General features: G+C 34.8%; 1 protein-coding gene across 1 annotated transcript in view; it reads left to right on the forward strand.

The window, feature by feature from the left end:
* The first annotated feature begins 1,578 nt into the window (after positions 1 to 1,578).
* The window catches only part of LOC129276872 (pleckstrin homology domain-containing family M member 2-like), a 32,041-nt gene continuing 18,695 nt past the window's right edge, over positions 1,579 to 14,924 (forward strand). Inside the window, exons 1-7 of the mRNA XM_064109179.1 lie at positions 1,579 to 1,593; positions 4,098 to 4,204; positions 5,991 to 6,100; positions 6,890 to 6,989; positions 11,187 to 11,274; positions 13,356 to 13,590; positions 14,510 to 14,602. Of these exons, the coding sequence (XP_063965249.1) occupies positions 1,579 to 1,593; positions 4,098 to 4,204; positions 5,991 to 6,100; positions 6,890 to 6,989; positions 11,187 to 11,274; positions 13,356 to 13,590; positions 14,510 to 14,602 (748 nt within the window). The remainder of the gene's footprint in view (positions 1,594 to 4,097; positions 4,205 to 5,990; positions 6,101 to 6,889; positions 6,990 to 11,186; positions 11,275 to 13,355; positions 13,591 to 14,509; positions 14,603 to 14,924) is intronic.

The raw sequence follows: 14,924 nt of genomic DNA on the forward strand, positions 1-14,924 counted from the left end.
AATACAAAAGACTTGAAAAATCTGTCAAGATTTTGTAAATTCATTATGTCAAAATTTTAATATCTTAAGTGTAGTTGCTGTCTTGGTTACTTTCTCGTATTAGGGCATGATTTCAGATTTTGTTGGATCGCACCTGCACATGCTCAGTGGGGTACCGGTCTCCAGATACTGACTCCGGCATGTCGGGAGTGGGTGGGTTAATTTGTGCCCGTTTCTATTTCTATTACTGCTCTTGTATTGTACATATGTTTATTATCATCATGTTTGATTCTTTTTTTTTCTTTCTTTTTATTAATCTATTTTTTTTTTTTTTTTTTTTTTTTTTTACCTTGGTATTTTTTTTCTTATGCCTATTATTGCCATTGTTGTAAGTTGTTATATTTCTTCTATGCCCCCAGGAGGGGCCGTCAAAGAAATAAAATCATTGTCATTGTCATTGTCATTGTCATTGTCAAATGTTGCTTGATCATGACAATGGCACGTGAACTGTGATCTAAATCACTGGTTATAGTGTGATTGGTGTATGTTGTGAAGATTGAATAGCCTCTCCTGGGCTTACCTTGTCAGTTTCCATTATAGCTTTTCATTATATAATTTGGCTCTCTCAAGTAAATTTGATTCTTTAAATTATTTTTTCTTTTTAAAAATAGAGCTTGAAAAATTAAAATTTTCTTGCCATGTTACTTTCCACCAATAGAGGGCGTACACAAAAATATGCCCAAAATTCAAGTTTTTAAGCGCTCTGGTCAATACAAAAATTATTCTAAGTTACTAATGAAAATTGAATTGCAACTGTATGGAAATTAATAGTTTTGGTCACAAAAGTGATATTTTAATGATTTTTTTAAAGTGTGTGCTCTATACAGCATTGGCATGCCATAGTCCTACCTGTAGATTCCCCACAGGCAGGATGGTAGCAGCGAGCCAGTGCTGTAAAGTGCAGACTGCCATTGGCATTATGGAATTCAAAGGGGTTAAATTCCACTGGGGAAACGGGACAGGGTGGGAGAAATAATACTCACCTATTCGATGAAACTGTAACTCGCTGACTGGCCAGTAACAGGAACAATATAATAATAATAATAATATAGGTATATTTACCCAGGGATGCCACTTCAGTTTCAAAAACTGTTCTACCAGCAGGCCCTGCTAATAGCAAACGAAGCCCAAAGTAGTGTACATGTAGATGTTGTAGGGTATGAAGTACGTTGATGGCGATGTAGAGTTGCGAAGTATGATGAAAATATCCTTAGCACTGGAAGCAGTAGCAGTAGCAAAACCCAGGTTGTCCGGATAATGCGAAGAGGAGTTGTAGCAATTACTGTTGAACACGTCCTCTGAGCTGTAATCCTGACTCACCAAGTGATGGCGGCCGGTGAGAGGAAGCGCGAGTGAGACTCCAAACTAGGGACGCGTGCACTCAGAGCCCCCAAACTGCCCGTGGTTTAGCATTTTAGACCACAGCATATTATCGTAATAGTTGTGCTTGTCAAGTGCCCAGTATCGGCCGCACAGAAACGCTGTTAGCGTAACATTTCGCTAACAAAGGGCCCTGTTACAACCGGTAATGACGCCGCAATGGCTAATGTCAAAGTAATGCATTAGTTACATCTGGGATCAACGCTTGACATCACAATCTGTATATCATTATTCATTAACAAATCAGCTACTAACATAATGGGTAGAATGACCGCTGCACAGAAAGCACTGTTAAAGCGCCGTTAGGCGCGAGTGTTGTTAGGGGATTTGAGTTAGGCAAAATCTATAATTTGTGCGTAGTGATCTAGATTTAACTTAAGATTTAGTTATGATTATTTGCACATCCTACAAGTTTAAAATCTTGTCTAGGAAAGGATAAATGAATGTAATTCATTATCATACAGGCCTTAAAAAAATTTCCTTATTATTACATTTTAAACATGAAATGACAGCAAGTAGTAAATATATATTTACTAATTAAATTTAATGTAAAAAATATCGAATAAGCTTTAAAAAGATCAAGAAAATTAGCCTATCATGATATTACGATGGAGATCTGTACAAAAAAAATGCAATCCCTCTTTTCATCAGTTTCTTTTGTTTGAAAATACTCTTCACAGACTTCATTCATCATGTTCATGATAGAGTATTTGCCAATGATGATTATCATGCGATAAATTTCATCATTTTTTTTCTTCTTCTTTCTAATGTAGAATCTATTCTTAAAAATCTCTTCAAACACTTAAAAAAATGATATGTCTTGGAAGAAAAAAAAATTGATGAAAAGGATCATATCTTGGCACTAATCAACATCCCCCGCTATATACCCATTCTTGAAGGGGTATATACTCCAGGCTGAAGAAAATAATACGATTTGAACAGTAAAGTGAGACAAACAAAACACTGACAAATTGATGAAAATTGGAAATGAATACAAAAAATTATGGTATCTTAAAATTTTGCATTAGGCCCTATTTTCGGTGAAATTTATATTCATGTCTTCAGGAATATGCAATGAGGGTCTGTTGTATCATACAAAATTAGGTTTATTTAAATTTTGTCCACCCAGAATATTGCTTCAAAGATCATTTTGTTCCTCGGGCGACATACACACATTTGAGACAATTACGAGTTCATTTTAATCAGAAAAAACGGGAAAGAGCTAGAAGGATATGGCATCATTGTTCCATTTATTGCATATTCATGGCCACATGCTGCTCAGTAATATCATTTGCAAAATACAGTGTTAAATTTTTAATATTCAAGAATTTTATTTTTTATCAGATTTTGATGACATTTTCTGCAATTTGCTCATCTAATTTTACTCCATTTATTCATATATTGTTGTGTGGGCCCGGAATACCCCTTTAATTCGGTCGAGGTCTTTTTTGAATTACTTGGTATAAGTAAGGGAGACAAGTTTAAAAGGGAGAAATTATTCACTAACACTATTGGTGCCCTTAGCACTGTTAGTGATTTCTATTAACATAAGCGCCCAGTGTTAGCTTCTGCTGGGCCTTTTATTGTTAGATTATTAGGAATTTGGCTAAGCTTCTGTGAGTTTATCGATACCGGTAGGCCTACTTTTAGTGCTCTGTTAGTGAAAACAATGCGTCTAGCGGTGGTCGCCCGTGAAAGGTGTGACTGGCCCTACTAATAGTGTTCTGTTACGATAACAACGCTTCTGTGCGGCCGTGACAGATGAAAAGTGCTGTAAAAATCTCTACAAAATTATGTGCGGCTAACAACAGAAGAGGCCTTAATGAAGCCTCCTTTGCTGCACCTCCTGCTTGAAAGACTCGAGGGAGGTGCTATGGACTATCTTTGCTGGGAGCTTGAGTTTCATATTTTGATAGCATCAGGAAAGAATGTCTTGATATACATCTGGCATATGGGATTTGGAACTTATCAGGATTTCCATGTGTACATGGTCCAGTTGATGGAATAAACCGGACATCCGGGATGTCAATAAGCTTGTTGATGATGCAGTAGACCATGCTAGCTCTCTGTTGTGCCCTCCTTTCCTGAAGGGTAGCCCACTGGAGTTGCTTGAGCACTTCTGATACGCTGCTGGTACATCGAAAAAGCAAAGCGGGCGTAACTTTGTTGTACCATTTCCCCAGTTTTGAGATGTTTCTCTGGGTAAATGGGTCCCATACCACAGCAGCATACTCCAGTACTAGGGCAGTACTCCAGCATATGCAGCGACCACAAACATTAATACATATGTATGTAGAAATCAGAGTTAAATTTGCAAAATGATTTTTAATTTCAGATATTTTGAACATGAAACGGCCTCAAAATTAATCTTTTCTCATCAAAATCACAAAATAATGTGTAATGTTAAAATTAAAGGGTGCACAGACAGGAGATTCCATTGTTTTTTTTTTTTATTTACAAATGACAGGCCATGGTATTTTGTGTGAAATTCATGTATTTTTCTCAATTTTTTTATGATTTTGTTGGCACACTTACTCTTTTTGGGAAGCCATATTTAATGAATCTATTGTGAAATTTTAAACAAACTTATGCAAGTTTTATCTTAAGTTCAATTTTAGGTGTGCAAACATGGGATCCATCTTGCGACAACTGATGTATTTTTGTGAATTATATTTCAGGTGCAAGCCTATTCATGTGGCTCAGATGGTGACACTGTTAAAGTCGACAATGAAGCACGCCCTCTACAGAGACTGGTGGAACATCTGGACCATGCATTTCTCCATGGGTAAATATAATATAACAAATAATTTTTTTTTTTAATAGAATCAAACTCTGGGAAAATTTACATTTCAATGATAAAAAGAGAGGAAAGAGAGATGCAATTTTTTGGAAAAAAGTTTTGTCAAAAAAATCATTGAAAAAAGAGAAAGTTAAAGAAATTTGGAAGTGGGCAATTCCATGAAAAATGATAACCCAAGGGTAAAAAAATGAAAATAGATTAAAACTTATACTGCTTATGATTCATGGTCATATGTGGGTGATTCCATGATATGAGTTCAGAATAAAAAAAGTTGTGTTAGTTATGTGACCCTTTGAAGGTGCAAAATTATCTGAAGTGTAATGTCCGTAACGCTGGAACTGCCCATGTGATTTATTTTCTATGGTGATCCTCAAATTTACAATGTAGCTATTAAAGATAAATGCCAATTGTGGTAATGATCTAAAAATGAATCCAATAAAATCACCACCCAAGTGTTTGTATGTATAATAGATCAGAAAATATGTGCCAAATGGCTGTTGATAAAATGTGTAATTACTTAGAAATGAGCAAAAGAAGCACAGAATCCCATAAAATGTCAGGTATTTTTCCAAGCAATATTGATACACTGTCTCACATATATATGCCTTTTTGTGTTAGTGATCATCAGCATTATTTGGTTTTCAGCTAAGATTTCATGATTTCACAGAGATAAGTTTATTTCAATGTACCAAATCTAGATCTATGATAATAATGTGGCAATTAACCTTGATTTCAAAGACTTTTCTCATGAAATAATTGTTTGCTGTTACTAATTTCTTGTGCCTTTAAAGGTTTCTTTGACACCATTTTTTTTTTCCAGACTGCTTGGAAGTTTCGCAGATATTGCATAATTAATGTGTACATCTCATGCTTGAAGGAACCTCAAACTTCAAACCTTATTCTTTGAAACTGTCACTGAATTCCTTCTACATACAATCAAGTAGTTGTGTGGGTTATTGTTTATCAGTTTTGACAAGTACCAAACTGGTATATCATTCTAAAGCTTTGGATATACCGTTCAAGCTCAACAACATTCTAAAAATTCAATTTGGGTGATTTATTGTTGGTTTGGGGGGTCGCAGGTCAAATACATTTTCTTATGATATATCTTGAGCTAAGTAGAGAAAGGCTGCACCTTGAGAGATAGTGGGTTAATATGGGAATTGGTATTCAAAACATATGGACGTACTAGATCGTTGTACATCTCTTGCAGTGAAAACTTTGCTTTATAATATTTACCAGAAATATCAAAATGTAAAATGTCGGTCAATTCCTTTGAGAAAGCATTTGAGGAGACAACCTTGCAAGAATATAAAAACTTCAAATGATTTTCATGGTGCAGTTATGCATAAATATGTTATTTGGGCCTACATGTATCTGTAGTCTAATCGGATTGATTATCAGTTAATTGAATCTAGTCTTAAAGAATTTATGTTTATCTAGTAACTCATGTATAGGCCAAACATGAGTTATTATATTATGTACAGGGCACAACACTTGATAAGCAACCATCGCTAGTTTGTGGTACCCTTTTTGTACCAAAGGCATATTCTTTTTTGTTTGTGCAACAATAATGTTGTTGTTTACATATATGTTTTTTTTTCTTCAGATAAGCTCCATGATCTTCATTCTTCATTGATATTCTTCCTGTATGTAAATAAAGATATAAACTAAGTTGAATGAAAATGAAAGTAAACTTTAATAATCAAAACGAAAGTGTTAAATAATGAATTCAAGTCTACTGCATCCCATTTTTTTTTAAATCTCCTAGGTTGAAGCACATCACACCAGGTTACTGGGTCTTTGTCCGACGTTTCACTCATAAACTTGTCATATCAGACATTCTGGGACTGGATCGCTTGGCTACAGATCTTGGCAGAAGTATGTGGATTTTCTTTTAATTGAAAATCTAGACAAACAATCTTTAATTCCTTTTGTATTGATAAACAGATGTGACTAAATTTAAAATCAATATTTATTGACTATCGATACAGAGTTAGAATTGAATTTCTTCATTTGAATGTTTTAAGTTCTTTAGGAACATTAAGACCAACAATGTTTTGTGCGATTTTTTGTTCAATGTACATGTAATTTGTGGAAAAGGCACTGGTAGACAATCGCAACTCTTTGTAAGACAGGCCTCAGATGTTTGTTATTTTATCGATATTGTATCTTCGTGGTTTAGCACCACTTTAGTCTCCATGATTAGCTGTTTATGAACCAAAATTTTATTTGACAAAGTTCAAAATAAACAGACAAAGTGGAAATTGGAACTTCTTGACATTAGACTAATATTTATGAAGATAGAAACCAAATGAGTTTTATAGCCCATATTACTATTAGGCTAAATGAAAATGAGAGTAAGTGGATATTTGATAAAGTGTAGTATAGAACAAAAGCAAGTTAAACCATATTGATAATATACCAAATGAGTTTTATAGCCCATATTAGGCTTTCTGTAGATTAGAGTAAGTGGATCAAGTGTCATGGTATAGACCAAAAGCAAGTTAGACCATGTTGATAGTAAACCAGATGAGTTTTATAGCCCATAGTAGGCTTTCTGTTAGCTGAAGGTTATCAAAAGGTCAAAGGTTACCAGTAGATAAGAGGTCAATGACCTTCAGCCTGATTTTAACTTTAATTTAATGGAGTCTTTTTCATTGTTTTTAGGTCGTGCTTGGCTTTATCAGTCTCTGAATGAGGGAGCCCTAGAGAGTTATTTCCGATGTTTTCAAGGCAGTCAGGATGTTTTAAAGAAGTTTTACATCGAGTAAGTACACCGTTGTTACATGTAAATCTCATTGATTCACATGCATTACATTTACCTCAAAGTTTTTGTACAAATCGGGCAATTACATTTATGTATCAATGTCATTGTAGGTGTGAATGTTATTAAATTCCAAATTTCCTGAATTAAAAAACAAAGTATTTGCAATTAATCACATCTTTCTACCGACCCACTGGCGAAATTGACTAATGGCTGACTGACTCTATTGCGTTATTTCCAATGACATACCCATCGGCCGGTTTGAAGCCAGTTTTGTTGGGATGACTGTTTCATGATTCTTCAGCCCATTTGGTCCATGTATGAAGCGACCTTACTTTATGGTTTAGCACCAGAATTCCTGAAGACAAATACAGATACAGACTCCTGAAAATTACACAAAATGCACTATAAGAAAGATCATCTTTTTTTTTTTTTTTAGTGACACAATATGTATGTTTTATTGTACAAATCCTACAATCTTAGGTTGACTTTGTAATGGAAACAAAGAAATTATATTCTTCAGTGGTATCTATTTGTTTCTGATTCATAAACTTTAGAATGGAACATACTACTATAATTAGAATTATATTACTGTCTCTAATTATTAAAGGTCAAGTCCACCCCCAAAAAATGTTGATTTGAATAAATAGAGAAAAATCAAACTAGCAGAATGCTGAAAATTTCATCAAAATCGGATGTAGAATAAGAAAGGTATGGCATTTTAAACTTTCCCTTATTTTTCACAAAACAGTGATATGCACAACTCAGTGACATACAGATGAGTTGGTTGATGATGTCCATCACTCACTATTTCTTTTGTTTTTTATTGTTTGAATTATACAATATTTCATTTTTTACAGATTTGACAATAAGGACCAACTTGACTGAACCATATAGTATTAAACAATGCTAATTCCACATGTTCAGGGAGAAATTAATCGTTGTTTCACTTGACAATGAGGGAAAAATTATAATATTTCATATTTCATATAATAAAATACAAAAGAAATAGTGAGTGTGTGACGTCATCAGTCTCCTCATTTGCATACCCACCAGGATGTGCATATAACTGTTATGTGAAATTAAGCGAAACTTTAAAATGTCATAACTTTCTTATTTTACATCCGATTTTGATGAAATTTTCAGTGTTATGCTTGTTGGATTTTTCTCCATTTATTCAAATCAACTTTATGTTGGGGTGGACTTGTCCTTTAAGCAATCATGGTGATACATGTACATGTGTGTAAATAATAATAATAATAGTAATATGATAAATTTGTATTGCGCAGCCACTATAAAAATATACTCTACTGCGCTTTGGTTTCTCCTGCTGCTTATACTAACTAAAAGTTATGATCTACTTAAAAGCTTCCTTTACAGTGATGGTATAAAAGGATCTGTAGGAGACTTCTCAAGCACAAGCACGAGTACTAACTGTCAAATCTAACAAAAGATGTTTATTAAACAAAATACTCATAAGAATTTTAATACTCCACAAAAGGTTTAAAAGGAACTGTAGGAGACTTCTCAAGCACAAGCACGAGTACTAACTGTCAAATCTAACAAAAGATGTTTATTAAACAAAATACTCATAAGATTTTAATACTCCACAACGCCTCTCCCCGGTGAATCTATATCTCACACACAGTGAAATTAATAATAATAATAATAATAATAATAAAACATTGCTTATATAGCGCATATAACAATGATATAATCATGTCTCTATGCGCTTTAATAGCAAAATCGAATGACGAGAGCTGTACAGGGGAGGGTGGAATCCCTCTCGCCTAGCCCGGCGGAAATCATCGGATATCGATGGATAGCGCCACCTCCACACTAAACTCAACCAACAACAACTTCTCTTTTGATACAGGGGATGACCTCCGATCATGTGAATACATTGTGGGGTTTTATTAGTTTGATGAGAATATATAATATGTCACTCTTTCTCATTGGATTGTTGAAGTCCTATACTGACCTTTATGCATAATCTCAATAATCCTATAAAGTAAATGAAAACAGAAACTAAAGATACTTTGGTACTTTATGATATTGCATGATTATGAATTATTATGCCTCTGGGCTTTTAGAGAGGACAACATACTGTATGCATGCATGAACATGCTAGCCTCAATTGAAGGAAATAGATTATCCAGATGAAGAAGGAGGGGAAAGAAGGAAGAGATGAAGATGAAGATGAAGAAGAAGGGGAGGAGGAGGAAGAGAAGGGGGGAGGGGTTAGTAGGAAGGGGAAGTGGTTGGCAGTGGGGGGGGGGGGGAGAGGATGATACGTGTACACTGTACGTTATATAAATCAATAAGTTCATCGCCACTCCTCAACCCCCTTCCCCCACCCATACATTTTCGGTTGATCTGTTTATTCTCCAAATTTTATTGAAACTGTAGTATTTGCTTGTAAACTACAAAGAAAAAAGAGGAATGTTTCTTTCTTGACTCCAAATTAAGAAGGATTTCTTGAAAATCAGTTGGTGTCAGATTTACTGACATGTACTGTCCATGTAGGACAGGACCATATTCTTGTGAGGCCAGCAAAAATAGTCATTCTTTTAGGCATGATAATACATTGTATGCCAAAGGATCATGGGGTTAGCACTTATTTTAGACTTTTTTTCCCTTGACTTTGATAAAAGATCTACATGTACATGGATTTGTGGGGCTGTAGGGAGCCGCTCTATTTGTGGAGCATTCCATGGAGCAATTATTCGGTGATTTTCATTGACTAATTTGGTCTTGGCCAATCAAATGGATTTCAGTACCATACATGTCAGTTGTGATGGAAAATCATTATTTCTTTCTTGAAATTCTGGTGCAATTCACAGTACATACAGTCCTTGCAATAATTTGCTACATGTATACAGCTATGTATCAAAGTATGTACTTGTATGGACTTGTGTAGTATCTCAGGCTTTGTTATTTAATATTCTTCAACCTACATAAAGCTGAGGAAACTGGAGCTCAATAGCCACTTATCAGTATAAACAGGAAATAGAATTAAGCTCATATTATACAGTTATAATCGGCCTATTACTTAGTTATACATGATTAGGTCGTCAAATGATTTGAAATGTAATACCTGTACTTCACAGTCTGTTAAATTTTTGTTTAATGGAAAATGAGAAATTTTATGAATCTGTTTGTTTTGCTTGATTTCATAAATCATGCATCACAAGGTTGATATACAGTTGAGGCCAGAAGTTTACATTCACCCAGGAAATCCAAAGAAAAGTTGACACTTGCCAAGCATTATAAAATTTACTGTGTCTTATAAAGTATTTGTGCTATCATGACGAATTTGATATGAAACAAATGAGTATGTCATGCCCCTTCATCACATTGCTTTGTCATCAGGAACTGAAAATATGTAGGTTTCATTTTTTCCCCACACTCTTCATATTTTAGACAAATTAAACAGAAAAACTTGACAAAAAAATTCACATTTGTGATTGTTACTTCTCAAAACAAACATTACAGATTACACTTTTTTGTTCAGTGGTGACATATCATAATAGAAAATATAATATAAATCATAGAATTTGACATTTATATATTTCTATGAAACGATGTTTGAAAATATAACAAACAATAGAATACATTTTTCATGAATATTACTTTTTTCCAAGGAAAAGTCCATCTTAAATATGCTTTAATCCCAACTTCATCCCAATCACGTTAAAGAGCTTTAATACGCTCTTTCATTTGATACCAAATTCGTCATGGTAGTATTTATATTTCTAAAGAAATAGTAAATTTTATGATGACTGGCAAGCAAAGAAATTTCACTGAATTCCATGGGTGTATGTAAACTTTTGGCCTCAACTGTATATGGAGCAAGAGTCAATGTATGTACTCACTATTTACTTTGCAGTTTTTAATGTAGAAAATACCCAAATATATTTTCTCATGATCACTCTTTACTGGATCAAAATATAATGATATTCAAGTATGTTAAATTGCAATGTAAACCATATTCTACTATAGAGCTACATGCACATGTATCAATATTTGTTTAGGAAGTTTTCATGAAATGTTGTGTAAACTTGTGTAGGCCTACCATTCAAATTGGTATCCAAGGGGAAGAGGACCCCCCCCCCCGTGCCCCTCATGATAAATATATACATGTATATGAAAATCCTATGAATTTTTATCCATTTCCCTATCCTTTATATTTCTCCTCAGGCATGCGTTGATGCGGGACTCAGAGAGACTGACCCTTCTCATGACCCTTGTCTCCGGGTTAGATTTTGTGACCTTTGACCTTGAATTGGTAGGTAGATGTAATCAGAAAGTTATCATGAAACAATGAAATATCAATTTTGTTCATTCAGTGTACTGATATGGTTGGTCTCTAGGGTCCGGGCTGAAAATATTTATATAGAAAATAAATGCAGTAAAATTCACAAAGCAAAATGTTGAAATTTCATCAAAATCAGATAACAAACTTATACAAAGTTATTTAATTTTAAAGTTTATAATATTTTGTGAAAACAGTTATATGCACATCGTCATGAATATTCGTTAGGTGGGCTGATGATGTCACATCCCCACTTTCCTTTTTCTTATGTTATGACATGAAATCATAATTGTTTCATTTTTTCATACATGTGTAAATTATGTGTCTCCATTATGATGATATAAGTTGCGGCAATAAATAACTAATGCTTTAAATCAGTTGTCAATACAATTGTTTTTGTTCTTGGTAGAAAATGTGTGAAGAAACCTAATTTCATATAATGAAATACAAAAGCACAAGTGGGGAAATGACATCATCAGCGGACCTAATGAATATTCATGAAGACATGCCTAGAACTGTTTCAATGGAATAATGCAAATCTTTGTATATTTGTTATCTGATTTTGATCAAATTTTCAGCATTTTGCTCTGTGAATTTTACTCTATTTATTGAGATATAAATATATCCAGCCTGGACCATCCCTTTAAATAATGCTATTGAAAATATTTGAAATTGCAATGGAAAAATGTCACTTTATTAAAATCTGAAGCAGGGTGGTCTATGTTATACACTGTAGGGTAATATTTTATCAACCCCCAGAAGGATGATTTATCCTTATTTTGAACCTACTATTCAGGGGCTGCGGAACGGTTTTCAAAGTGGGGGGGCTGACCATGCAAAAAATCACAATCCTATGGTCATTTTTACGTTTTTATACACGGTTTTGGAAAAAAGTGGGGGGCTGAAGCCCCCCCAGCCCCCCCCCCCCGGCTTTCGCGGCCCCTGCTATTTACCGTAAAATAATGATAACTGAAGATTAAAGTTCAAGTCCACCCCATAAAAACGTTGATTTGAATAAATACAGAAAAATCAAACTAGCATAATGCTATAAAAGATTTCATCAAAATCAGATGTAAAATAAGAAAATTATGATATTTTAAAGTTTTGCTTATTTTTCACAAAACAGTGATATGCACAGCTCAGTGAAATGCAAATGAGACAGTCAATGATGTCCCTGACTCACTATTTATTTTGTTTTTTATTGTTTGAATTGTACAATATTTCATTTTTTACAGATTTGACAATTAGGACCAACTTGACTGTACCGTATGGTATTAAACAATGCTAATTCCACATGTTCAGGGAGGAATTGATCTTTGTTTCACTCGACAATGAGGAGAAAATGATAATATTTCATATTTCATTATAATGTAATAAAATACAAAAGAAATATTGAGTGGATGACATCATCAGTCTCCTCATTTGCATACCGACCAAGATGTGCATATAACTGTTTTATGAAATTAAGCGAAACTTTAAAATGTCATAACTTTTATTTCACATCCGATTTTGATGGATTGTTGGATTTTTCTCTTTTTATTCAAATCAACTTTGTGTTGGGGTGGACTTGTCCTTTAACTTGTAATTATATGAACTTACGAAGCCTGTCTCTCTTCAGTATTTACTGTACCTACATGCACATGCAATATGGATATGGGATTTTACAAAGTAATGGTTATGATATTGACAGTGACATGTATGACTACACAAAGCTAGTACTCTCTCATGAAGTACCCTGCATTTCCATCTTCAGTACCTGGGGCCCGTAACACAAAGGTTAGCGATTAATCGCTAATTTGAAAGAGCAATTCTGATTGGTTCCTAGTCAGTGTACTGAGCAAAATGCGGATGCAACGAAGATCTTGAAAGGCCATTTCATTTAGCGATTGATCGCTAATCTTTGTGTTACGGAGCTCTGGCCACCCTGATTTGTAAGTGGTTTTTCAACTACTGTTTAGAAACCCTAGTGGATAGCATCTTAAAGGCACTGTATTAAAAAAAGGGAGATTGTCACTGTACTTTGACTGCTAACGGTTTTCTTGTTGCACCTTCAGAATGTTGCATACTTTGACCTGGTCAGCCATGTTCCCAGGTCGGCCACTGACCTCCGTGACCTGGACGACACCGTGTCCATCCACAGCAGCGCCTCGGTGGAGTCAGCGACATCCAGCATGGTCAACGACCTCGATGCTCACTCGCTGCTTGGTATTGAAGGCGGATCGTCTCATGATGGCTTGCCAGAGGAAGTTATACCATCTAGATTGAAGGATGATGATACCTGTGTGAAAGGTGAATACGAGGATGATGGTGATGATGATGATGATGTTGATGATGCTGATGATGATGAGGATGAGGATGATGATGATGATGATGATAAAGATGATGATGCTGATGATGGTGGTGATGATAATGATGATGATGGTGATGATGATGATGATGATGATGATGATGATGATAAAGATGCTGATGGTGGTGGTGATGATAATGATGATGATGATGAGGATGATGATGATGATGATGATGATAAAGATGATGATGCTGATGGTGGTGGTGATGATGATGATGATTATGATGACGAAGATGATGATAATGATGATGAAGATGGTGATGGTGATGATGGTGATGATGATGATGATGATGGTAATGATATTGATGACGGCAATTATGTTAATGATGATGGTGATGATGATGAAGATGATGAAGATGATGATGATGGTGATGATGATGATGGCGATGGCGATGATGATGATGGTGATGATGATGATGACGATGATGATGACGATGATGGTAATGATGATGGTGATGATGAGGAAGATGATGATGGTGATGATGATTATAATGGTGATGGTGATGATGATGATGACGATGATGTTGATGATGATGGTAATGATGAATATCGAATGATATCTTACCAGTGAGACTAAGTGTTGGTGATAGCTGTCCAAAAGGTAGATAATTTGTCTAGTATGATGAGGATGATAACGAGGATGGTAATGATGATGGCAATAATAATAATAATAACTGTGACAATAACGATGATGATTGTGTTGATGTAGCCGATGGTGATGATTGTAATAATAATGCTGCTTTGGGTAATGGTGATGGTGATAATGATTCGCTCTTTTACATGAAGGAAGTCGGCTTGTAATCAACAAATTTATACTCTGATAGTGGCCACTACTAACTTACACATTTTTTCTCCTCCTAGTTTGTGTTGATGATGTAGAAGATGATGAAATCCAGGAATCCGATACGAGCCCGAGGGAGGAGATTGAACAGAAAGAAATCTCTGGATCTCTTGGTAATTATCATTGTACAAATCATTCAATAATTCTCTACATGAAATAATAATCGTTGCATAATTTTATGCATATATTATGAGTGTAAAACATGTCTCCCTTGCAACAAAAGGATTTTCCACACTTTTACTCATCAAAAGCAGTAGTAAATTAAAAAAAAATCCATATTTTTTATTGTTCGAAATAGACATGATATGAAATACTTCGAAAATTTGCTTTGCCCAATTGATCGTGGGCCCGGCAGTCGCTGTGCAGTGCCAGCTCGACGAGGCTCTATCCCTTTAATAGTTGAATGCCAAACAGGGTAGCAACAACTCCCATCTA

Source organism: Lytechinus pictus, chromosome 14, assembly GCF_037042905.1.
Source record: "Lytechinus pictus isolate F3 Inbred chromosome 14, Lp3.0, whole genome shotgun sequence".
Taxonomy (NCBI): Eukaryota; Metazoa; Echinodermata; class Echinoidea; order Temnopleuroida; family Toxopneustidae; genus Lytechinus; species Lytechinus pictus.